General features: G+C 47.6%; 11 protein-coding genes across 11 annotated transcripts; 6 read left to right on the top strand and 5 right to left on the bottom strand.

Annotated features, from left to right (window-relative positions):
* Positions 1-304: 304 nt before the first annotated feature.
* On the top strand, positions 305-1,655 carry F5147DRAFT_781110 (kinase-like domain-containing protein; the record flags this gene model as incomplete). The annotated part of the gene is made up of 8 exons (XM_041442572.1): positions 305-405; positions 457-577; positions 625-687; positions 738-923; positions 975-1,005; positions 1,059-1,096; positions 1,147-1,368; positions 1,419-1,655. 8 exons carry the CDS (start codon positions 305-307, stop codon positions 1,653-1,655), a joined length of 999 nt encoding a protein of 332 aa, XP_041285431.1.
* Positions 1,656-2,150: 495 nt separating this feature from the next.
* On the top strand, positions 2,151-3,886 carry F5147DRAFT_841346 (kinase-like domain-containing protein). The gene is made up of 8 exons (XM_041444368.1): positions 2,151-2,445; positions 2,499-2,575; positions 2,626-2,758; positions 2,805-2,864; positions 2,913-3,098; positions 3,169-3,279; positions 3,338-3,556; positions 3,616-3,886. The coding sequence occupies exons 1-8, from the start codon at positions 2,239-2,241 to the stop codon at positions 3,733-3,735; spliced, it is 1,113 nt and encodes a 370-aa protein (XP_041285430.1). The 5' UTR covers positions 2,151-2,238; the 3' UTR covers positions 3,736-3,886.
* Positions 3,887-4,008: 122 nt separating this feature from the next.
* F5147DRAFT_727187 (kinase-like domain-containing protein) lies at positions 4,009-5,944 on the top strand. Its single transcript, XM_041439241.1, has 9 exons — positions 4,009-4,367; positions 4,477-4,502; positions 4,562-4,673; positions 4,724-4,783; positions 4,836-5,021; positions 5,077-5,107; positions 5,161-5,198; positions 5,246-5,470; positions 5,519-5,944. Exons 1-9 carry the CDS (start codon positions 4,257-4,259, stop codon positions 5,723-5,725), a joined length of 996 nt encoding a protein of 331 aa, XP_041285429.1. The 5' UTR covers positions 4,009-4,256; the 3' UTR covers positions 5,726-5,944.
* A 1,187-nt stretch (positions 5,945-7,131) lies between these two features.
* Positions 7,132-7,891, bottom strand: F5147DRAFT_748470 (uncharacterized protein; the record flags this gene model as incomplete). The annotated part of the gene is made up of 2 exons (XM_041440070.1): positions 7,132-7,320; positions 7,358-7,891. 2 exons carry the CDS (start codon positions 7,889-7,891, stop codon positions 7,132-7,134), a joined length of 723 nt encoding a protein of 240 aa, XP_041285428.1.
* A 542-nt stretch (positions 7,892-8,433) lies between these two features.
* F5147DRAFT_727175 (uncharacterized protein) lies at positions 8,434-9,575 on the bottom strand. Its single transcript, XM_041439240.1, has 4 exons — positions 9,366-9,575; positions 8,955-9,299; positions 8,826-8,895; positions 8,434-8,770 (listed from the first exon to the last, which is right to left on the bottom strand). Exons 2-4 carry the CDS (start codon positions 9,242-9,244, stop codon positions 8,555-8,557), a joined length of 576 nt encoding a protein of 191 aa, XP_041285427.1. The 5' UTR covers positions 9,245-9,299; positions 9,366-9,575; the 3' UTR covers positions 8,434-8,554.
* Positions 9,576-9,875: 300 nt separating this feature from the next.
* Positions 9,876-11,487, top strand: F5147DRAFT_781105 (uncharacterized protein; the record flags this gene model as incomplete). The annotated part of the gene is made up of 8 exons (XM_041442571.1): positions 9,876-9,998; positions 10,054-10,159; positions 10,211-10,277; positions 10,332-10,633; positions 10,680-10,822; positions 10,872-11,049; positions 11,102-11,218; positions 11,270-11,487. 8 exons carry the CDS (start codon positions 9,876-9,878, stop codon positions 11,485-11,487), a joined length of 1,254 nt encoding a protein of 417 aa, XP_041285426.1.
* A 128-nt stretch (positions 11,488-11,615) lies between these two features.
* On the bottom strand, positions 11,616-12,592 carry F5147DRAFT_55239 (uncharacterized protein). Its single transcript, XM_041430429.1, has 3 exons — positions 12,172-12,592; positions 12,050-12,119; positions 11,616-11,977 (listed from the first exon to the last, which is right to left on the bottom strand). Exons 1-3 carry the CDS (start codon positions 12,471-12,473, stop codon positions 11,744-11,746), a joined length of 606 nt encoding a protein of 201 aa, XP_041285425.1. The 5' UTR covers positions 12,474-12,592; the 3' UTR covers positions 11,616-11,743.
* Positions 12,593-13,448: 856 nt separating this feature from the next.
* On the top strand, positions 13,449-14,736 carry F5147DRAFT_620990 (class II aldolase/adducin N-terminal). The gene is made up of 6 exons (XM_041432619.1): positions 13,449-13,557; positions 13,630-13,718; positions 13,769-14,052; positions 14,147-14,332; positions 14,385-14,419; positions 14,469-14,736. The coding sequence occupies exons 1-6, from the start codon at positions 13,501-13,503 to the stop codon at positions 14,538-14,540; spliced, it is 723 nt and encodes a 240-aa protein (XP_041285424.1). The 5' UTR covers positions 13,449-13,500; the 3' UTR covers positions 14,541-14,736.
* Positions 14,737-15,033: 297 nt separating this feature from the next.
* On the bottom strand, positions 15,034-17,142 carry F5147DRAFT_727168 (uncharacterized protein). The gene is made up of 6 exons (XM_041439239.1): positions 16,771-17,142; positions 16,320-16,714; positions 16,002-16,264; positions 15,486-15,947; positions 15,327-15,425; positions 15,034-15,272 (listed from the first exon to the last, which is right to left on the bottom strand). The coding sequence occupies exons 2-6, from the start codon at positions 16,672-16,674 to the stop codon at positions 15,108-15,110; spliced, it is 1,344 nt and encodes a 447-aa protein (XP_041285423.1). The 5' UTR covers positions 16,675-16,714; positions 16,771-17,142; the 3' UTR covers positions 15,034-15,107.
* A 428-nt stretch (positions 17,143-17,570) lies between these two features.
* Positions 17,571-18,780, bottom strand: F5147DRAFT_727166 (optic atrophy 3 protein-domain-containing protein). Its single transcript, XM_041439238.1, has 5 exons — positions 18,504-18,780; positions 18,403-18,449; positions 18,220-18,345; positions 17,802-18,171; positions 17,571-17,708 (listed from the first exon to the last, which is right to left on the bottom strand). Exons 1-4 carry the CDS (start codon positions 18,537-18,539, stop codon positions 17,814-17,816), a joined length of 567 nt encoding a protein of 188 aa, XP_041285422.1. The 5' UTR covers positions 18,540-18,780; the 3' UTR covers positions 17,571-17,708; positions 17,802-17,813.
* Positions 18,781-18,900: 120 nt separating this feature from the next.
* On the top strand, positions 18,901-20,706 carry F5147DRAFT_55133 (RNA pol II accessory factor, Cdc73 family-domain-containing protein). The gene is made up of 7 exons (XM_041430409.1): positions 18,901-19,316; positions 19,370-19,590; positions 19,638-19,758; positions 19,807-19,894; positions 19,951-20,237; positions 20,293-20,369; positions 20,421-20,706. The coding sequence occupies exons 1-7, from the start codon at positions 18,938-18,940 to the stop codon at positions 20,523-20,525; spliced, it is 1,278 nt and encodes a 425-aa protein (XP_041285421.1). The 5' UTR covers positions 18,901-18,937; the 3' UTR covers positions 20,526-20,706.
* Positions 20,707-20,910: the final 204 nt, after the last annotated feature.

Below are 20,910 nucleotides of genomic sequence, written 5' to 3'. Positions count from 1 at the left end.
TGTGCTTGTTGTCAAAAACATGACCTTCTAGAGCACAAGTCTGTGAGTGATTTTTAAAGATCCTTCCGTTGTGATTCTTCTGGTGCATCTTCATACCGATCTATGGAAGAACTGATTTATACTCCAGCAGACTGCTGAAGCTTTGGCCTCGCCCGGAAGTCAAGACTCAACTGGTGATGTTTTACGCACTAGATTCTCGTCTGGTACAGCAAGTTTACTTTCTAGAATGCCAACTCAACTTTGCACCACAGATCCACACCATAAACCAGTGAAACGAACGCACAAGCTCCAACTTTTCTCCAAAATGCTTCAGACATTCCAATTTTGGGTGACGTCATTTGGGGTATCTCCCATTAGTTCTCCACAGTCAATTCCCCACTCGAATCTTAATGATCAAAGAAACCAGTGAGACTTCAGTCAAACACTACGGCATTGAGGCTGACTTCAATGATTCAGAATGGATAGCCTGCCTGATCTAACTGGCCAAATAAACCGCACAAGTCCTTATGCCACTTCTTTCGGAGGCCTGAGTGACATCTGGCGATGTACATGGAACAAAAGTGGTAGCATCGTCGCAGTGAGTGCATCCCGATTTTCATGTTCGAGTCTGATGAAGACACACAGGTAGCTGTGAAGTCAATCAGGAGTCAAGCACTAGATGAAGATGATGCGAAGAAAAAAAGTAGAGTGCGTAAGTGTACTCCGTACAATTTGATGTTGCTTATTGGTTGTTATAGAGGCTTCGCCGTGAGCTCAAAGTTTGGTTGAGACTTAGACACGACAATATCGTCCCACTGTACGGCACTGTATCAGGCTTTGGCCAATTCGTTGCTTTGGTTTGCCCCTGGTATGACAACGGATCGCTTTCAAGTTATCTGGAATCCCGTGGCGAAACTTTGTCCATCATCGATCGTTTCCAACTGGTGTGTCTTGTATGCAATGATTTGTCTGAAAGCATACTCATGCCTTCGCAGCTCAGTGATATTTCTGCGGGTCTTCAATACCGTAAGTGACTAGCTTAGTTTTGCAGTATAGTTAGTAATGGTTCTTTTGCCCAGTTCACTCGTGCTCTGTTGTTCACGGCGACCTTACTGGGGTGAGAAGAGGGTTTCCTGAATTTATTACTGATGATATTCACATTTGTAGTCCAATGTCCTCATCTCATCCGATGGGAGGGCTCATCTATCCGACTTTGGTCTCTCCGTTATAGTTGTGGAGTTCGCAGGCACGTCATATTTCACGTCTGCCTTGAATGGCACTGTGCGATGGATAGCACCCGAACTTCTTGCAATTCCTGAAGAAGAAGGCGCAATCACGATCCCGACGTCAAACAGCGACATATATTCGTTTGGGTGTATTTTTTTCCAGGTTTGCCCAAGATTACGTTCCTTGAACACTGAGCCTCACCCTTGCGCCAGGTATTGACGGGCAAAGCACCCTACTCCGAGTTCAAGCGAGACGCACAAGTTGTGGTCGCAATTTCTCTCGGAACAAAACCGTTGCGTCCCGAGTTTCCCACGATCATTGATCGCCATTGGAGTTTTATTCTGAATTGCTGGTCTATTGAGGACTGTAGACCATCTTCTCAGCAGGTAGATGAATACATCAAAGGCCAGCTTCACCTCTTACAGCATGACACATCATCTCCCGACTAATGCCTTGAGTCTGGCTTACCATCATGTCTGTCTGTACGGACCTTACTTCTTACTCTCGTGCAACAAAAACTATTTGAACCAAGTCCTGTATTCTCGGATGTTCCTCTATATAGTAAGCACTGTATAACAATCATGGCTGCAACTCTTCATTCGGTATCATTCAGAAGTGGGCTACTCACATCAGTGATCTGTCCCAGGCTATTATCTCATGCAACGAGGCCACGCTCTCCCTGGATGGCTTCTGAATATCGTTAGAGCACCCAAATCTGTCGTGAAGAAGCAGTGTTACAACACCTTGCATATATGTCATAGATCGCTCTGATGGCGATCATCCACCATCTAACACTCTGCTCACCGCACTGTCGTTCGTTTTACCCAAATTATCTCAGTGCTGATCACCTCATTGCTAGAGCGTCAACGATGACTTGATGTCCCTCTCGGGATGGTAATTACAGCGAGCGCTCCTTGCATCTGAATCTTATTCTTTGAGTTTCTCCGGCACCGGTATCTCAGGCTGAAACTTACAGGTCAACGTGCCAACCATAGTGATCTACCAGATCTAGGGCCTGTTTTCTTGTATAAAATGTGGTATGATGACTTGTGTTGTGCTATACTTATTCTCTTCCTGCCTTACTGCTGCTTCCTGATGTCGGAACAGACAGCCGAGTCACCAGTTAGCCCAACTCGTGGCTGGTTCACAAATTCATTTTTGGAAGCAGTCCTCCGTATTCTGCCCTCCTTGAAGCCACCTGTGAACGGCCGTTTATCTGAGTCCGATCCAGTTGTCCCAGTGGGTAATTCTACTTCCTTGATCAAGAGCAACTGTCGAACCATTTACTGCAGGATCAACCTTGGATCGACATGGTGCATCACATAGCGGCATTACAGCGAGTCACAAGCCATGAAGCTAGTGAACCAATGTTGGTGGCTTAGCGATTCTAGCATTTCACTCTAAATCATGGCAAATCAGAAACCTTCACCCAATAGATGGCCTTCCTGATCTCAGTGGACAGATCAGGGACAAGGGTGCCTTCCCTGACAGCATTGGCGGATTCAGCGATGTATGGAAATGCACATGGATTGGGAAGAATATGAATATAAAGGTTGGTCTGAATTGTGCCCGTCAACCCCGCACTGAGTGTCCTCTAGGTTGCCGTGAAAACAATCAGAGTTCAGCCTGATGTTAAAGATAGAGAGAAGAAGAGTAGGGTAAGCTGTCTACATCCTCTGCGATCCCACGATCTCATTCCCTTTTAGCGATTGTGCAAGGAGGCAAAGATATGGGCTACCCTGGAAGATGCACACATTTTGCCGCTCATCGGACTTACATGGGGGTTTGGTCCTCTTCCAGCCCTAGTTTGTCCATGGGTTGAGAACGGTTCACTGCAATCTTATCTGGAATTGAAGAATAGGGATCTCTCCTTGGAGTGGAGATTCCACATCGTAAGTACCTGTTCGATCCTCTGATTCAAATTTACCAAACAAGGCCGACTTACGCATTTGATACTCCAAGCTCCTAGGATTGGTATCAGCAGTCTCGTACTCTCGAACAAGTACCCGGCGTCTTTTTATTTACGGACTTCTAGTTCATTCGAAGGACGTCGTACATGGTGACATCACAGGAGTGGGTTCATGAACTATAATGATGATATTCATTCGGGATTTGACATTTTCATCTGCAGTCGAACATACTGATTAACGGACGAGGAGAGCCACTTTTATCAGACTTTGGCCTCTCCTCCCTGGACGTGGAGCTCACGGGAAATTCATACTTCACATCCTGCAAGCCAGGGAATGTACGATGGGCTGCGCCAGAATTGTTGATTCCCCTGCAAAACGGATCTCCGTGCCGTGCGTGTGTAAAGAGCGATATTTACTCTGTGGGCTGCGTGATGCTGCAGGCAAGTCAGTCAGCTACGTTGTGGTACAACATTACTGATATGATGTTGGTTCTACACAGGTACTTTCTGGCCGCGTGCCCTACGATATTTGGACCGATTTTATGGTCATCAACGAGAAGTTCAACGGCAAGGAACCTCTACGAATTCTCGAACCTCCCATTGATGACCGTCATTGGTAATTCATGAGACGCTGCTGGCGTAAGAAGCAAGAAAGATCTGTAACGGTCAAGGATATAGCCGACTTCGCTAGAAGGGAACTGGATGATTCACGGAAGTTTGGGAGGCTATAACTTGAAGTGGTTGCCTAGTACATACTGAGTATTCTTTACTGCATTTGACTCGTTCTATTGAGTACCATATATGTTTGTACTATTAGTTCCGCCGGCCGCCGCCGCCGCGATAACTTTGAAAAGGTATCTCAGAGAAGAGCCAGCGCAAATAGCAACTTGAACCAACCTTCGAAGTTGAAACGCTCCATGCTCCACCCCCCCAATATCGCAACATCTCATGACGCGTGTACGGATAGAGCCAAATTGAAGCTTGTAGCGGGAGAAACGCTTGCCATAATGCAGTGACGGTGAATTATGTGAAAATTCGAAACCATTTCACACTGCGGCTAGCGCCTTAGCGACTATAAGTTAACGTACATTTGCATTCCTCTCAAACTTTGCCCCCGAAGTGTTGGCACTTACTGTAACTGATGTCTGAGTCTGAACACGACAACCGTTTTTCAGCCCAGTCATGGGTTGGAGCCGTCATTGAATTCCTCCGGCAGTTACCTCTTCCGAGTCCGGGCTGGTGGCAAGATCAGGTAAGTTTTACTTTTTTTCTATGCTCAAGCTCGACCAGGGTCCAACACCTCCTCAGTCGTTCGTGTGGCTTTTTCCACAGTATGCTGACGCGCATTGCATTCGAATTAGGCGCATTCCGCCAACCGTCAGACAAGGCATCATTCATTTCTACTCACTTGAAGTCACTTCAACACTAACGTACACTGCTGTTCAGTGGTGTCCTTACGGGACAAATAGAAGGAAAGGGATCCTATCCTACAGCATACGGAGGGTATTGTGATGTATGGAAGTGTAGCTGGAGGAGGAAGGGTTCCGGGACCATTGGGGTATTTATATCTCATTGGCGTTTGAGAGTATATTAACTGGCAAATCACAGGTAGCAGTTAAATCTATTAGGATACACGGAAGTGATTTAGACAGGGAAAGGAAGAGCAAGGCGAGTCCTTCGGGGTTGGCCTTCCTGCTGGTGTACTAAATGTGAAATTCAGAGACTGAGCAGAGCAATTGAAGGATGGCTGGGATTGGATCACGATAATGTGATGCCAATTTTTGGCATGACACTTGGATTTGGCCCATTACCAGCCTTGGTGTGCCCATGGATGGAGAATGGCACTCTAACACATTACTTGGAGCAAAACTACCATCAAATCACCGCCTCAACCCGAAAGGCAATGGTAAGCGGCCATCACAATTATCACAATTGCTGTCCCATTTCATGAGGTGATATAGCTCTTGGAAGTCATTTCCGCAGTTCTTTATCGTACGCATTGAATTTTCCTCTATTACTCCCGTCAATTAAAGTTTTTATGACAGTGCATGACCATGGCATTATCCACGGAAGTCTTTCTGGGGTATGGATCATTCGATCCTATTAGGCGACACTAATTCATCGTTTTAGTCGAATGTCTTCATCAACGATCTCGGACGAGCATGTGTGGCTGACTTCGGGATGGCAGCTCTACTGTTGGAGTTTTCTAGCGAGTCATATTTCTCTTCTTCCATTGGGGGGGCGGTGAGATGGATTGGACCAGAGCTTTTCCAAGTTCTGGACGACTCAAGCGATTCTGTGGGCTTCCCTAGTACTCAAGGTGACGTATATTCCTTTGGATGTATCATGCTTCAAGTGCGTATTTTTGCGTGTCAGTGAATATGTCCTCAGCATCGCCCCTAGGTCCTTTCTGGCGAAATCCCTTATCATTACTTCCAGCGTGACACACAGGTCTTCTTTGCAATATCTACAGGTGTCAAGCCATTGCACCCAGACACCTCCTGTGTCAATGACGCTCAATGGAGCGTTATCCAGCAATGCTGGTTGGCTCCACGACAACGCCCCACTATGGAAAAACTCCACTATCTCGTTGATGAACTAGAGTTCTGATCATGAGGCTTACTTGTTACGACCTTACCAACTTTGTCCCCTAGGTGCTATAGTCCCAGCACTGCACGAACCGGAGATGACGAGCTATATTTTGCACTATTGATAGGTACCCACTACCAAGCTCGGTTTCTTGGAGTTTGCGTGTTATTTTGCCATAATCACTCGTAATGTTTCATATCCGTACTATGTCCCAATGTCCAGTACTGAGCGTGCGCAGGCTGACGTATCACATTCTTGTCGACACCGCCCAAGAGACACTGGTCCTCGGTATCAGCATCAGCACGTTTTTCAAGACATCACCCTCCCACAGACAGCGTCGAGGGCACGATGTATGCATGTTGAAGTATCTGATATATCGGAAATGACGTGACTCATATCCGACTTTGGGATATGACTTGGGTGGCGACTTGTGGCGACGCTATGGTACTTGAATGATTACCGGTGTGTCATAGTAGAACGCATGCGGGATTTGGGCCATCGGCATTAATCCTAAATCCTCAGCTGTCCACACACCTGACATAATTTATCTCGTGATGATCCGACTAGTTGTTTCACAAATGGTCAGTGTTTCTCTTGCGCGAGCCTAAGGGAGATAGGTCATGGCGAGAGTTTCAAACAGTGCACTAGAGTTAGTTATCTAAGTATGTATCTCTCCAAACTTGCGCCTACATGTCATCCTCGCGGCTTAGGAAACGAGACCCTGAAATAGAATTGAAGGCATATGTTGTTTCGTACATAAGACTGTGCCATTGAATGTGCAAAAATATCCTGATGACGTGACAATCTCAAATAGAGACGCTATGAGTAAGATAGGGTACTAAGAAACGGCCTATCTAAACGCTTGGTGCCTAGAGGGTCAGGCCTTCAGGCCTCAGGGTGAACCCAATGTGCTTGTTTTTGGACACGGTAGGCAGGACTCATTGTAAATAATGCGTGGCAAAAGTCGTACGGGACATCGCTTCGAGTGATACAATTGATTAGCGAATTTCCGAGTTTATTCGAATACTGCTACCAATTCAGCGAGGAGGTCGGAGAAACGTGGCTTCAGTGCTCGAGGGTCGAGCTACAGGATGCCCACCATGATGTCATCGGCGGACCATCTGAGTGAACATACACTGAACCTGGCAGACTGCATGCAATTGATGGATGATCAAATTGCAGCGGGAGTACGGCACGCCCAGAGAAAAAGTATTTACAGAAACGGCGTTAATGTTCTTCCTCTGCAACAAACGCCGCGGGCTGAAGATGTCACAATCACAAGAGTAAGTGTGCAAAACTGACAGGAAAAGACGCATTTCAAGTCAACGGCAGCGATTTGATAGGCCTGATAGAGAAGAACTGACTTCTTAAACATCAACAGAGTGAATAACCAGAGGATACGCACAATTTCTATGTACAGCTCGCGCTTATATCTCCATCTTGACGACGACTTCGTGCGGTGATTGCGTCTCTCCTATCGTTTTTTGATGGCGTATGCTATTTTTCACGCATTGCCATACCTCCGCCGCGGCTTCTCGTGCCACCTCTCTAGCCCTTACAAGTTCAGCCTGATCAAATGATGACCCAGGGCGAGCGCTGTAAGTCGACCAAACATCCTCGCAGGGTGGAGCACTTCCTTTTATCGGCCCTGACAGCTGCGAATCCAAACAAGAAAGCAAAACATCCACCTCCCTCAAGCACGACATCGTCGGCTACGTCAACCTCCACGGAAATAACGCTTCCCTTCTTCACTCTACCGACAGGAACTGCGCAAACCACACCCCGCATCGCGATTGAACCGGCATTTATGAGAGCAAGTGTGCATGCATTGATTTCGGCTGCGAGAAGGGCATAACCGGGGGTCGGATTCGTCAGGGCTTGAACGACGACCTGGATGAGAGTGCGAGGATGTTGTGCGAGAAGACAGGAACGTTCTACGATCTCTCGTATTGCCATTCCACGTGATTTCTCTGCAGTTCCTGGCACTGATGAGAGTGGACGGACGTGCACTTCGACGGTTGCGCGAGCGGGGTGCTCAGCTGCTAGACGGGCTGTGATGGGACCACTGACTGAAGCAAGAGCTGAACAAGAAGGGTGGAAGGAGAATCTAGCTGATCCGTCGACGCCATCGAGGCCTTCTTCGGAGGAGATGCTGATCGATCGCAGACTCGGAGCTGTGGATGACATGGTCGTATTTGATGGCCGTTTGGAAACTTTGGATGTTTTTGCAAAGGGAGGGAAACCTAAAAATGGGGTTAGGGTTCCTGATCAAGTTTCTCGGAGGATGTCGATGAGCAAGTTCTCACTTAACTCCTTTGCCTAGATATTTTCCAAGGCTGGATCGCAGCATGAAGAGAGTAATATAACACATTCTTGACATGGAAGTACTCTCCGCGTGCTTTTTTACGTTGTTCCGCGAAAGAACAATGGCAGTCATCTTGATCGCCGTAACACAAGGATGACTTTAATTAGAATTACTGGAGGCTCAGTTCGTATTCAAGGCCTGACGTTACTGACGGGATCTTGTGGGAGGCTCATTAATGCGAATACTGGCGCTGGGAACTGCAGACTGCATCTGAAACACTTTAATTCTTGTTGTGCTGTCATTTAATCAATATTTGGCGAGAGCTTGTTCCTGAGTCCTGACAAGAGTGCCTACTGGCATGGCACGTTGGGAAATCGATACTCTGGTGGTGAGTTTAGAGGCACACAAGTCGATCCCACGATAGTAGCATCTCGCCTGATCATTGATAACAAGTAGACTGAATTATGTACGACATGTATGAGTAAGTCCCAGTGAGATGAGTAAGTTGTACTTCTGCGAAGATGTCCTAAACCCTGTGACAGCATTTATGAAGTCTTGTCCACCCCGCTGGATCCTACAAAGACATCGATAAGCCTGTCCTCTGATATTACTCGTTGCCTCTGGAGCAGATAAGCCAGTAGAATATCTTCCCGTAAAGGCTCTGCGTCATATTCCAGTAAAAATGCAGGCTTTCCATTCGACACTGAGGCATGAAATGAACATGACGCTATTGGTCTGTCCAAGTCATATTGAGCGTAAACCTGCAGGACAGAGGCAGTGGTGAGGAAAGGCACTCTTGTAAAGAAGAAAACTCACCTTTTGACGATGGCCCGAGATCATCTTCCACACGTATGGCCCGTAATCGGTCCCCATGACAAAAGCAGTTCTACAGTAGCTAGCTCATGAATTCTCCAAAGGTCGTCCTGCAGGTAAAGCACGGCTTACGTTCCGTCTGCAAGCTTAGTTTTTCGGAGCCATTTTTGCACGCTGATCGGTGCGTTACCATTCCGTTCTGGGAATGAAATGGTATTTGGGAGAATTTCTCGCTGGTGGAAGATGGCAGCAATCCGACCAGGAGTACGACGGTCGCTGACTATCATCTGTTTCCCATCGTCGGTGATCGTGTACAGTGGGATACCAGGGTGTGCGTAAAATGTGGCATTCTTTGAATCAGTACTGGTTAGGAAGTAGGGTGTAGGGAGAGTGGGGTTGACGAGCGTCGTTGTAGAGTCCATGGTGGATCGATGTCTGAGACGAGTCTGGGAAATGTCAATGGCGTCAGCGTTAAATCTGACCGAACATGAGAAGCGACGAGTGTCACTGATGTTTATATCTCGATTGAGCAGGAGTACGTACCTTGTACCCAAGCCAGTTCGCTACATGTGGCACGGGAACTTTTCGCATGATGGTCTGGGCACGTATCAACCATCATCCGGTAAGAGCCCTGTCAGTCGGACTCAAACATCCATAACAATATCGAGTTTCAGAATCAGGACGAAAGCCCACATTACCATGTAGATGAAAGCAACCGTGTCACGAATTTCCTCTTGGGGACTTTGAGCGCTGGGTGACGATTTAGTAATTAATAGGAATGATCATTGAACATTCTATAAAGGGCTGTCTGGGGACTAGGTTTTGAAATTTGAAGGGTTATCCTGACGCTAATGGCCATCCTGATGTTCGCTATTTGGTGCATACAGAGGAGCCACAGTTCCTGTGCGTACGACGAGCATGTAGACGTAGTACAAGTCAAAATCAGCAATCAGTAACCATAGATAACTCCCACCCGATTTCTGAAGGCGGAAGACCGTAAGTTCACAGCTACTTATATATTTTAGACCAACTTTAGACTACCATTTAGACCATATGTCGACCGTTCGTGCCACATACACAGCCCGACATTTTGTTCTATTCGGGTCGAGATGTCGAGTTCACCATAGCTTGCCAGGTCGGATCAACCTTCGAGGATTGGCAACCTCCACAGAAGGAGTAAGTCGTTGCGAACCTGCTACGCCAAGCATTATCCTCACACACTTCTATTCAGACCCTTAAGAAAACAGGTCTGTACGAATTTCATATCGAGAATGATGCGAAGATGGTGCCATTCGCCGGATATCAAATGCCTCTTGCCTACGGGAACGTTGGCCAAGGTGCGGCCACAGTCGGCTTTGAGAAGCATTGCATTAATGTCTTGTTTCTAGGTGCCAGTCACGCCCACGTCCGTACCGATGCTGGTTTATTCGATGTTGGGCACATGGTACAATCCAAGTTGGTCGAGTTCTGCATCCATCATTACCAAACTGCAAACTGAAACAAAACAAGTTTCCGGGGACACACTGTTACAGCATTTCTAGAGTGGTTAACGCCCTCGTCGTTAACGTCCCTCGCTCCGTATACCTCTACCTTATCGGTTCTCCTGAATGAAAAAGGCGGCATTATCGATGACACCGTCATCACGAAGCACTCAGAAGATGCCTATTACGTGGTGACAAATGCTGGAAGACGGGACAGGGATCTTGCGTGGTTCAAAGAGAAGCTTGAAGAGTGGAATGCTAGTGATAGCGCAAAAAGTGGAAAGGTGGAGCACGAGATCTTGGAGGATTGGGGACTTGTTGCGTTGCAGGGTCAGTGTGACCCAACTCGTTTCTCTAAATTCTGACTGTGTTTCAGGTCCTGCCGCTGCGCAGTATCTGCAGCGCTTGACCTCTTTTGATTTACGTGAGCTAACATTTGGCAAGTCTGCTTTTGTGCCCATTGAAGGTTTCAACTTGCACGTTGCTCGGGGAGGCTATACCGGCGAAGACGGGTTTGAGGTGGACACACATTGACTATTTTTAAGGCTTGCTTTCTCACAAAATCTAGATCTCGATACCACCATCTCAAACGTTGGATGTCACCAAATTGCTTTGCAATGCCCCAGTGCAGCTGGCTGGTCTGGGTGCTCGGGACTCTCTACGTGTAGAAGCTGGCATGTGTTTATATGGTAATGACTTGGATGAGGATACCACACCTGTCGAGGCTGGTTTGTCTTGGGTAATCGGTGAGAATCCCTTCTCGTGAGAGAGATGTAATAAAACTGACTGCACGTTCAGGCAAGGAACGTAAAGAAACTGGAGGTTTTATTGGAGCGGAAGGGGTACGTAAACATTTGAAAGATGGCCCTCCAAGACGCCGAGTGGGATTCATAGTGGATGGTGCACCTGCGCGACGTGAGAGCAGTTGCTACCTTGATTCCTGAGTTTGATACTAACACTTCACAGAGGGCGCCCAAATATATTCATCGCCTCAAAAAGAATTGATTGGCGCGGTCACATCAGGCATTCCTTCCCCCACGCTTGGGAAAAATATTGCGATGGGTTATGTGAAGTCTGGCTTCCATAAGAAAGGTACCGAGGTTGATATCGATGTCCGAAACAGGATGAGGAAGGCCATCGTTACTCCGATGCCTTTCATGAAACCAAACTATTGGAGAGGATGAACGGGGTGGACCTGTGTACGCTTTCGCCTGCTCAACTTGGGCGATCGACGATAATTTTATTTACACTAAGTAAATGTATCAACTTCTGGTATGCATGTCTTCTTCAAGTCTGCGCGTGCGTGCCCGTATACAATCCCAAAGAATGGTACCCCCTTTTAGCTGGCGGACCAGTTCACGTTACCTCAAGAACATCTATGGCTTTCCAAACCAAGCGCTCTGCATCTCAAACCCCTGACGTGGATCCACATCCAGGGAATCACGGTGTATTAACGTGATATCCCAATACCGTTCGATTTTGCTCGAACTTGCCCCCGCCGACAACGATGTTCTTTTCAGATATTCTTAGCCGTTGTTCAAGAATCAAGAAGGATATGATGACGTCGTCACGAATAAGCTCCGCTTCTCCCTGCATGATCACCGCGAAGTTTTGAGTTCGTGTTCCCTGTTGGAGGTGCGCAATAGGGTTGGACATGTCACCCTTCCGATATAACTGACAGAACGTAATTCATGGGAGTAAACGTCAGAGAGTGGCACAAAGGCGATGCATTACATGTTGACTTACAGCAAGCCGGTAATCAGCGTCCGACTTCCAAACACAGGTTCCATGTGCAGTCTCGATGGAGTGGATATGACTGTAGTACACGTCAGTCACTGGACTGCGCTCACCTATACCAGCCCACGTACTGTCCATTCTCAAGCTTGCTTTTCTGCAGCCATTTACTAAGGTTTATTGAAGAGCCACCATTTCTATTAGGAAACGTGATGGTGTCTGGCAGGATATCTCTCCTGTCGATCCGAGCCAAGAGATGATTGCCACGAGCATCAAAGATGTCAGTCCGCTTGTCTGACTTTGTGTCGGTGACCACCGAGTATAATGGAGAAGCCGGTTGGTTATTGAATATCTTTGTATTTTTCATATTCTCTAGGCTGAAATTGTATGATTTAGGTGGGGCGGGTTTTGTCGCCGTTGAGGTTGTTGCCTGCATTGTGCGAAAGATGAGCGAAGGTAGGGTGTGCTTTGTACTAGATGCATGGGTGACACACCCAATTTATAGAATACAAGCTCTTGAGGCTGTGCAGCTAAGACATTCAAACGTCATATATCGGGCGGTACGATGCGGTATGGAGTAATACAGCCTTACAGATACAGCTTGAACTGTTCCTGGATATAAACCAGTAAGGAACCATGCTAAAGATCTCGTGTGAGAGATTGAGAAATCTCGCCGTGACCGTGCCTGGCACTGCGGCCCCGGCCTGGAGAGGTAAGAGACACGAATTGCGATGTCTTTTTTTTTTACCCGTTTAGGCTAACCTAATGCCGACGACAGTGCATGTGATTCGGTGCTAAGTATGCTGTATCAGACTTTGATCATTAACACTTGTCCGTTGGTTCGAGCAATGTCTTCTAGAAACGGACCTTGCATCGGTTGTGGAAAAATAGTGTAGCGACAGATGAGAGCTTTCGTGCACGTAGCTCAGAGCTCGTATTGATAGTCTCGCTGCTTGCGTCACCAGATGGCCTCCGGGAGCCGCGTCGTGCGTATGTGGTACACATCTCGTGCGCCCAATTTGTCATGATTTGCAAGCTAGCGGCGTGACTGTGGCTGTTCTTATCTCTGGTGCTGCTGTGGATACAGGCTCACCGGTGCACCCATGGTGTGGATTACAGCACAGCTTATGCTTACCGGACTTCCTCAGCAGGCTATGGCTCATAGATCCTGTATACATAATACTCCAGACCTTTCGGTACACCGCGATTAGAAGGCTGGATCAAATTTCCCTTGGGTATACTGCTCATGCACAATGAGCGAGACAGAAAGATGCGGAACAGGAGGTTAGAAGACAGACGCAAGTACTAACAGCAAAAAACGCGCACGCCGCAGTAGTATGACGACGCCCTAATAGCCACCGAGCCGCCGGTTTATAGCGATCACTAGCTAGTTGACTTGCTGTAGGGTTAGGGTCAATTGGTTACTATCGGACTTTGATATTGCTATCTAACTATCGGATACAATGTCTGCCAGCATAGATCAAGAAGATGCTCTTGTAACGTCCACAGATCCTCTGCATGTGAGCCGTATCTGTTAAGTATTGACTCGACCGTGACTGATACTGATCATGAATCGCATCGCCGATGATTAGCCCGCAAATCTTATATCAGAGTTATGTGCATCCTTCTACAGATTGGGATGGGTGACCGGTACTGGCGGGGGTATCTGTATTCGCACTGAGTTCGTTTCTTGTCGGCTGTACCTTACCCGCATTGATCGGTTTCCGGTAGCGATAAGGTGTACATCGCTCCCTCGGGCGTACAGAAGGAGCGCATCGAGCCTTCGCATATATTCGTCCTGCCTTATCCCCAGGCAGAGCCGTCTCCACATACAGATAGGATTTTCCTTCGTCGCCCCAAGTTAAACTTGAAAGAGTCTGCCTGCACCCCGCTTTTCTGGAATGCTTTTACGGTCCGTAACGCTGGCTCGTGTATACACACTCATTCTCAGAACGCGGTGATGGCAACACTGCTATGGGAGAAAGAGAAGATGTTCAAAATTTCTCATCAAGTGAGTCAGGCTAGTATGGTATGAGCATTTCATGCTGATCTTGTTGACAGGAGGTATTGAGTTTTTACTTTGTATTCTCCTTTCATTGAACTCTCGAGAGATGATCAAGGGTGTCCGAATTGGCGGAAATGGCCCGACCCTTTCATACCTTGACACCCTTGAGGTCCCGATCATCAACAATACGCCTAACGAAGAAGATCTAAAGGATAGCATGAAAGAGGCCATGGAGCAGTATCCCAGGGCCGCTGGTATTCTCGTTTTGCGTCACGGTATTTATGTGTGGGGTATGTCATCGGCCGATCATTCCGTTTTCTACGTGTTAAATTCCTCCATCAGGTGACGATTGGCAGAAAGCGAAAACCCAGACAGAGGTCAGTCACAACACATTTTAGATTTAGGTTAAAAGCTTAATCATATCAGTGCCTGGATTACTTGTTGGAAATAGGAGTCAAAATGAAGTTAGCTGGTTTACCGACGGTGCTCAATGAATGAGCGCTGGATGCTCAACCTGTGATCTATTTAGGGAAACGAATGTTACAATTAGCACCTCGCCACTGATGCCATCACGGACCTGAACCACGAGACTTCGGAATATGAGTGTAACAACCTCCCGTGACTATATCGTTCTACTAACGTGGTCGTGACGTGTTTCGGTTACTCACGTTCTTATGCCCGTTTGCACGAACGTTAATCCTGGTGGGTATCGGATACAGATATACGAGGAAATGTCGTTCTATTCTCTTTGAATTGGAATCGATACCTGTTGTTTAGCAACCTCTTGACTGCATTACATGCCCGAGAAGCATGGCCCGATTGCGCAGATCCCTAGAATCATAGTGCCGTGAAAAGAATTCTTCCACTTAGGGTGGCTGCCGACGACGTACAGAACAATGTCACGTAAACATTTGGATGTAATGTGCCTCCGAGTCCAATCACGGCAAGAGTAAGATTCAAGAGGTTGAGAGGTATATGTTGAACTAACAGAAGGAAGTAATTTCATTGGTCAAAGACAAGTACATTCGATATAGATATATACAATAGAACAGTAATACAATCGCGTTAGGTACATGTGGGCACGGAAAGGATTAGACTAAGGAGATATTGCCGCAAGTTGCTCATTTGTGTCTCGTCAAGGTTTGAAAAATGTCTGCCGCGCAACACAGCAATCATGGCTGCCAATATCCACAGCCCACAATCGTAAGCGTTGCTCTGGCATGGGGCAACCTTATCCAACCAGGTCAGCAAGCAACGTTACATAGTGTAAGCAACAGAACCTACGTTTAACATCCGACCTTGCCAGCCCTCGAGATCAATCTGAACGTCGCTGTGTCGTTGACGTGCTATCGTGAGGTACCGGTCGATTAATGTCATGATGTCCTGTAAAAAAACATTTGGGTTATTCGGTTGTCACCTAGTATAAAAAATGAAAGAACATACATTTACATCCGGTTCCCAAGATTTCTCATCAGCAAGACTGTCAAACATATGCATTTCTTTAGTTTTCAAATAGATTATACAGATCACCCAATGGCCGCCGACGACATTTGTTCGATGGATTGGGAGGATCCACACATCTTTCTCCCAATAGGAAGTCCAGCGTGCGTTGCGCCAGATGCGGTCGTCAGCTTCATTGGATCGGATGCGCGTGATGTCGAAGGTGGATAATATAGCGCAGTTCACAGCTGGGATTTTGAACTGGGAATAGAGGATTGCAGCGCAACCATTGATCACCCCGTCATTGAGACGTGCCGTAGGAGAATTGAGACATGCAATGTCCTTTGGGTCAAATATTTGACGATGGAATCCATCACGTGCGGGGCGGATCCTTGTAGTGACTACGTCGGGTACGATGGGAAGGCGGTCTTCTGATGGGATGCAGAAGTCGTCGACTAACAAATCCTATGCAGACCTTAAGTAAGAATATGATATCCACGACGGTTCACGTCAACGTACCTTGGGTAAGCCACTAGAATCACACATGTCAATATCGCCCTCTAGCCAGCCGGCATGCTCAACCTCAGACTCCGTGGGACCTGCTGGGACCTGTACCGCATCCTCACCAACAGGATACGCACCCCCTGGCAGCGATTGCACAGTACGCGGGTCCTGGTATACCGAAGGGGCCTCAGAGTACGTGCTGTGTTGAGGCTGAAGTACAAAAGGCTGAGTAACGGGCGAATAGTTGGCGGTACTGTGGGTGCCGTCGGGTAATGGGCCTGGTCGTCTGATGGTAAGCGTCGAAAGGAATAGCTGCAAATATGGCGAACTTACCTTGGAGAGGTTGACCAAGAGGAGGATGGGTACCCTCTGACATCCCTCCTGTGACACCGAAAGATGTGCTATGGGGTGCTGGTTGTTGCACGAAGAAGCGGTCTCGAAAGGTCGCGAACGATGCTGAAATCACACCGTTGATAATAGCATCGAGCTCATAGAATTCTGCATGAGGGTCGACGGTACTATCGTATCCGTACGAATGCCCCGTCGCGACATCTGACAGGGAGTTGTCGAGAAGCTTGAAAAAGCGCCTGCGGGTCTCCTGAATTTCCCCGCGGACAAGTCCTTCTAACCTGTCAAGGTGATCGAGACATAACTGTATGGCTGGTCTCGTCGAATCTAGTTCAGACATCTTTCTTGGACGCGAAGACAACAGGTTTTGTAGCAACGATCTGGATGAATTTATGGTAAGCTCATGTCGTCGTCTATGAAGCATAAGTAGGCTTACTTTACGTTTGCAGATTGCAGTAGCAAGGGAAATGGTGCGAATGTGACAGAATTTCGCAAGTCTTTGCGAGAGCAGGAAATGAGAGACAAATGTTCGAGGCTTTTATCTACGCTCCATGACCGTGGCAGTGGTCGACTTATGCCTGTGGAGGGTCTAGTGGATCGAGGGTTTAGTGGATCGAGGGTCTACTAGTGGATCAGTGCCCATTGAGGGCCTGGCGGGTTCATACCACATTGGTCTGGTGGGTCCATGCCACTGGATGGCCTGGCGGGTTCATGCCCACGATTCTGGTAGACCCGGATCAAGGCAAAACTGACATTCTTCAGGCCTTTAAAACCCTGGTCCCGATCATCCTCGCGAGCTGCATGTTGGTAACTGAAGGTTCTATAGATATTGTTGATCGAAGGAGGGATTGGCCATAAGTATAGGGTGAGTCCAAGACGAGTCAAAAGTAACATTAGCGCGCGAATAGCCCATGTCCGTGGCAGGTTCCGGTTAGCGCTTAGCCATGCATGAGCTGCTGCGCTGGTCGCGCTATACTAGGCAGTAGGACCTCGTGCACCCGAACAGTTATTCATAGTAATCAAGAGTTTTGTCACTTGAACGGACTAGTTCGATTCTTGCCTTGGGCAGGACCACGGTGGGCGACGAAACGTAGCAGTGTGAGGCGCCTACTCCCGAATAATATTATTGCTTCGAGTACACAGCCAGGGGGAGGGACGAAAGTCGCACTCTTGGAGGTAAATTCATGTGTGATCGTTCCTCTCTAAAAGCTCGCATGGTCCAAAGATAATGCCTATGCCTGCATTGAACTGATATCGCCATGTACTGCAGCAAGTCCTTATCCTGCGTCAGATATTTTAGAGAGGAGCTGCATGACATTAATTATTTCGGGTGTAGATAGCAGAGGTATGGCGAGGACTATGCAGAGACACGGTCTAGAATTAGCAGCATAAGCAAGTGGTCAAAATCCGAGCAACCTCTACACAGATGGAGAGGGGACAGGTATTCTAACCGAGAAGTTGACTCACGCGCAGTCTATGTCAAGGTGATACCCTCGACGTGGTCGGCGCAAGCTCCACCCTGGGGACTTTTAATGGCGTATCTTCAAACTCTGCCCATCCGCCTCGGAGCCCGATCTCCACCACCCGCTCGACGATTCTCGCTAGCTCATTATTCCGTTCACGTTCTGATTCGACATCCCCCAAGCTTTCCTGGATTCTCTCCAGACGCTCTGTGAGTGATGCAACGTTCGCAGAGAGCTCCTCAATTCGTTCGTTAACGTCGCCTCGCTGTTTGGACTGACTTCGAGACGATCGCCATGTTTCGCCTATTATTAACAGTGCAGCGACTGAAAACAAGAAACCTTCTGCTAATGCGTTGGCACCATTTTCGATTGCTCTGGGATACGAATGAAAAAGAATCGGATGGGAATGATGAAATGCACACCTCGTTTCTGATAATGGCTTGACATGTTGCCTGGCCGGTTCACCGAGGATATTCGTCCTCAGCTTAATTTCGCCCACATGCATCCTCTGAGCAAGGGAAATACATATCGAACGGAAAGTTTCGTGCCTAGAAAAATCTCAGAACAAGAATAAGAATCAACAAAAGTTAAACAACTGCACATACTGCTTTGCCTGGTTCTTTATTTGTGCGGAGATGGGCTTCGCAAGTGTCTGTCACATCTGGACTGAGACCTCGAGGTAATGCAGGAATTTGGCTCGACTCACTCGAATAACAAGGGTAGCAAGTTTGACTGTAGCCATGTCGCTGTGTGTTGGGGTCGGAGTCTTGCTAGTCAGAGCAGAGCAACGTCAAAGATACTAGTTTAGAGCACTATGCCGAATCCGCGCGTCAGCTCAGAGCCGTCGGACCTGGACCAACTTGAACACCCGAGAATTGTCAATAGACTACCAGAGGAAATGTAAAACAAGCAGAACGAGACGTCTTCAACGAGCGGGACAGCACAACTACACCTTTCGAAAGACACAGCACCTGCGGGTTGCTGAACCAAAGTTACCAAGCCTCTCTGCACTGTCGACCGCTTATCGAGGGGTCGCTCAATCTCATTATGTAAGCCCCTTTTAGCGCTGGGTCGTTGGTCTTGGGGGTTTTAGTACTTATTGACTTCTTATTAACAGTGCTTCCTTGTTCACTAACCACGATGGACTCAGACCCGCTATTGGCTCTACGTCATGCGATCAAAACAAAATCTCCAATAACATATGTCGCAAATTCTGAGCCTACAACTTCCCTTCTTGCTGCATCCCACATCGTTCTGTCTCCGACTCTTTCGCTTCCAAAATCAACTACAACACGCTATTCGAAACCTGGAACCTCTGCATCTTCGCCGTCGGATTTCTTCACCCTTGAAGCCGTATATTTAGCATGGCTCCTCCGTGATGCGCCTGTTGCAGAATACATGAAACAGGCTCGGGACAACGGTCTTGCAGTGGGATTCGTGAGCGTTACGGAGAGGAAAAGTATTGTCGAATGGCTGGAAGGCAAGGTAAATGACTTGAAACGAATAGTATCACTTGCAGGTGTGTGGATATGTAAACTCTGCCTGGAGATGTCACCGAGCTTCCTGCAGCAGCAGAGTCAACAACACCTCCAGGCACACCTACCCACCCCGGCGCAGCTACAATGCCCCTAATTACTCCAAAGCGCACAGCGCATACTGCAGATACCACCACCACTCCCTCAAAGCGACGTTACGTTGCTGATCAACAAGATGTTGAAGTTGTAAAACGGATCAAGCAGAACGAGGTTGAGCTGCGTGACAGGAATACCGTACTACGAGGAACAAAACCAAATGTAAGTCTGAATCCCACCCTGTATCTATTTTACCAACCGCATTCCAGAACTTCTCTGCCTTACGAGCTACATACTCTGAAAGATTGAAGAAGCTTAAGGAGACAAAACCTGGGGCTACCCCAGTTCCTGCGCCAACTGCTGGTCTTCCCATGCAGTCCCGCAAAGCTAGTAGGTTCTCGTCTTAAACATCTTACTCAAACTCTAAATTGGCTGCAGAAAATTTGTACCCTATCATCATGATTTCCTCTTCTCCGACTGCTCTTATAACTATGCATAATGTCAAGCGTTTCCTTCAAGAATCACTGTGCGTTCTACTTCACAAACCAAATAGTTCTCATTATTGATGTCTTGCTGTCATAGATTTGAGTCTTCCTCGACGGCGCGTGAACGTGCTGCAGCTGCAGGCAATTCCCGTGCTGAGGATGTCATTCATATTGACAGGCGACGTGTACCGCCTTCTTCATCCTCACAGCCTACGTCTACGTCTCGCGGGGACATTCAACGGTACTTTGTTGTTGATAGCACTGACGCTTTGCAGAAATTTGGTGCGGATGCATGGGAACGTGTTGTCTGCGTGATGACCACCGGCCAAGCATGGCAGTTCCGTCCGTACCGGTGGAGTGAGCCCCGAGCTCTGTTCCATCACGGTACGCGGTTCTCCTCTCACTGATTCCGATCGCTGATGATCGTGGGCTGCTTCAGTGAAAGGCGTATATGTTTCATGGGCAAATGACCCGCCCAACACAAAGATTAAAGACTGGAATGTCACGGAACTGAAGGTGTGCCTTGGCCTTTCTATCCTTTCATTTAGACTTACAATATCACGCTAGATCGATCCACACAGACGACACATTGACAAGTCTGTTGTGGCGCATTTTTGGCAGCTCATCGATGACTGGACAATCACCAACAAGCCGTGGTTGATCAAGTCATGATGTATGATGTTCTGCTTTCGATCCGTTATTGGTGGCAGCGAGCCGCTGAAACAAGGATCAGCTTTATTCCCCCATTTTGCACTGGTTTGTACCTTTTGAGCCTCCCTTTACCGGAGACGCTCACTTATGTATCGGAATTTCATTTCTTGTACTCAACATAACATGTAAGGACCCACGACCTACATGTGAATCTGTGGGCGATTATAAGCCAAACATAGAGAACGTGAAAATAAGAATTGGAAATCTCCATGCAAGCTGGCTATGTCAAGGATCACAGCGAGAGTCTCGCCTGGATGATAGCTATGAGAGCAGTGGTCCAAGTTCACGTCATAACCATGACAATATGCTAAACCCGCAGCTGCATGCAGCTACGTTTGCAAGATGT

This window comes from Suillus discolor (genome assembly GCF_016758755.1).
Source record: "Suillus discolor strain FC423 chromosome Unknown F5147scaffold_125, whole genome shotgun sequence".
In the NCBI taxonomy this organism is placed as follows: Eukaryota; Fungi; Basidiomycota; class Agaricomycetes; order Boletales; family Suillaceae; genus Suillus; species Suillus discolor.
This window is presented reverse-complemented; position numbering and strand designations above follow the sequence as displayed.

What these genes read in the sequence shown, in the direction of transcription:
- F5147DRAFT_620990 (XM_041432619.1), top strand. Translation starts at nt 13,501, where the DNA reads ATGTCTGCCAGCATAGATCAAGAAGATGCTCTTGTAACGTCCACAGAT. An exon ending in CGTCCACAGATCCTCTGCAT is followed by an intron (nt 13,558 to 13,629) that starts GTGAGCCGTATC and finishes GCCGATGATTAG; the next exon opens with CCCGCAAATCTTATATCAGA. An exon ending in GGTATCTGTATTCGCACTGA is followed by an intron (nt 13,719 to 13,768) that starts GTTCGTTTCTTG and finishes GGTTTCCGGTAG; the next exon opens with CGATAAGGTGTACATCGCTC.
- F5147DRAFT_727168 (XM_041439239.1), bottom strand. Translation starts at nt 16,674, where the DNA reads ATGTCTGAACTAGATTCGACGAGACCAGCCATACAGTTATGTCTCGAT. An exon ending in CTTGGGAACCGGATGTAAAT is followed by an intron (nt 15,426 to 15,485) that starts GTATGTTCTTTC and finishes GTTTTTTTACAG; the next exon opens with GACATCATGACATTAATCGA. An exon ending in GGCAAGGTCGGATGTTAAAC is followed by an intron (nt 15,273 to 15,326) that starts GTAGGTTCTGTT and finishes TGGTTGGATAAG; the next exon opens with GTTGCCCCATGCCAGAGCAA.
- F5147DRAFT_727166 (XM_041439238.1), bottom strand. Translation starts at nt 18,539, where the DNA reads ATGGCTACAGTCAAACTTGCTACCCTTGTTATTCGA. An exon ending in TTGCTACCCTTGTTATTCGA is followed by an intron (nt 18,450 to 18,503) that starts GTGAGTCGAGCC and finishes CAGATGTGACAG; the next exon opens with ACACTTGCGAAGCCCATCTC. An exon ending in ATAAAGAACCAGGCAAAGCA is followed by an intron (nt 18,346 to 18,402) that starts GTATGTGCAGTT and finishes AGATTTTTCTAG; the next exon opens with GCACGAAACTTTCCGTTCGA.
- F5147DRAFT_727187 (XM_041439241.1), top strand. Translation starts at nt 4,257, where the DNA reads ATGTCTGAGTCTGAACACGACAACCGTTTTTCAGCCCAGTCATGGGTT. An exon ending in CGGGCTGGTGGCAAGATCAG is followed by an intron (nt 4,368 to 4,476) that starts GTAAGTTTTACT and finishes CATTCGAATTAG; the next exon opens with GCGCATTCCGCCAACCGTCA. An exon ending in AGGGTTCCGGGACCATTGGG is followed by an intron (nt 4,674 to 4,723) that starts GTATTTATATCT and finishes GGCAAATCACAG; the next exon opens with GTAGCAGTTAAATCTATTAG.
- F5147DRAFT_727175 (XM_041439240.1), bottom strand. Translation starts at nt 9,244, where the DNA reads ATGGACTCTACAACGACGCTCGTCAACCCCACTCTCCCTACACCCTAC. An exon ending in ACTAAGCTTGCAGACGGAAC is followed by an intron (nt 8,896 to 8,954) that starts GTAAGCCGTGCT and finishes TAGCTACTGTAG; the next exon opens with AACTGCTTTTGTCATGGGGA. An exon ending in TCTCGGGCCATCGTCAAAAG is followed by an intron (nt 8,771 to 8,825) that starts GTGAGTTTTCTT and finishes TCTGTCCTGCAG; the next exon opens with GTTTACGCTCAATATGACTT.
- F5147DRAFT_55239 (XM_041430429.1), bottom strand. Translation starts at nt 12,473, where the DNA reads ATGCAGGCAACAACCTCAACGGCGACAAAACCCGCCCCACCTAAATCA. An exon ending in AGCAAGCTTGAGAATGGACA is followed by an intron (nt 12,120 to 12,171) that starts GTACGTGGGCTG and finishes CGTGTACTACAG; the next exon opens with TCATATCCACTCCATCGAGA. An exon ending in ACGCTGATTACCGGCTTGCT is followed by an intron (nt 11,978 to 12,049) that starts GTAAGTCAACAT and finishes ACGTTCTGTCAG; the next exon opens with TTATATCGGAAGGGTGACAT.
- F5147DRAFT_55133 (XM_041430409.1), top strand. Translation starts at nt 18,938, where the DNA reads ATGGACTCAGACCCGCTATTGGCTCTACGTCATGCGATCAAAACAAAA. An exon ending in CATGCAGTCCCGCAAAGCTA is followed by an intron (nt 19,759 to 19,806) that starts GTAGGTTCTCGT and finishes AATTGGCTGCAG; the next exon opens with AAAATTTGTACCCTATCATC. An exon ending in CGTTTCCTTCAAGAATCACT is followed by an intron (nt 19,895 to 19,950) that starts GTGCGTTCTACT and finishes TTGCTGTCATAG; the next exon opens with ATTTGAGTCTTCCTCGACGG.
- F5147DRAFT_841346 (XM_041444368.1), top strand. Translation starts at nt 2,239, where the DNA reads ATGTGGTATGATGACTTGTGTTGTGCTATACTTATTCTCTTCCTGCCT. An exon ending in CATGAAGCTAGTGAACCAAT is followed by an intron (nt 2,576 to 2,625) that starts GTTGGTGGCTTA and finishes ATGGCAAATCAG; the next exon opens with AAACCTTCACCCAATAGATG. An exon ending in GGAAGAATATGAATATAAAG is followed by an intron (nt 2,759 to 2,804) that starts GTTGGTCTGAAT and finishes AGTGTCCTCTAG; the next exon opens with GTTGCCGTGAAAACAATCAG.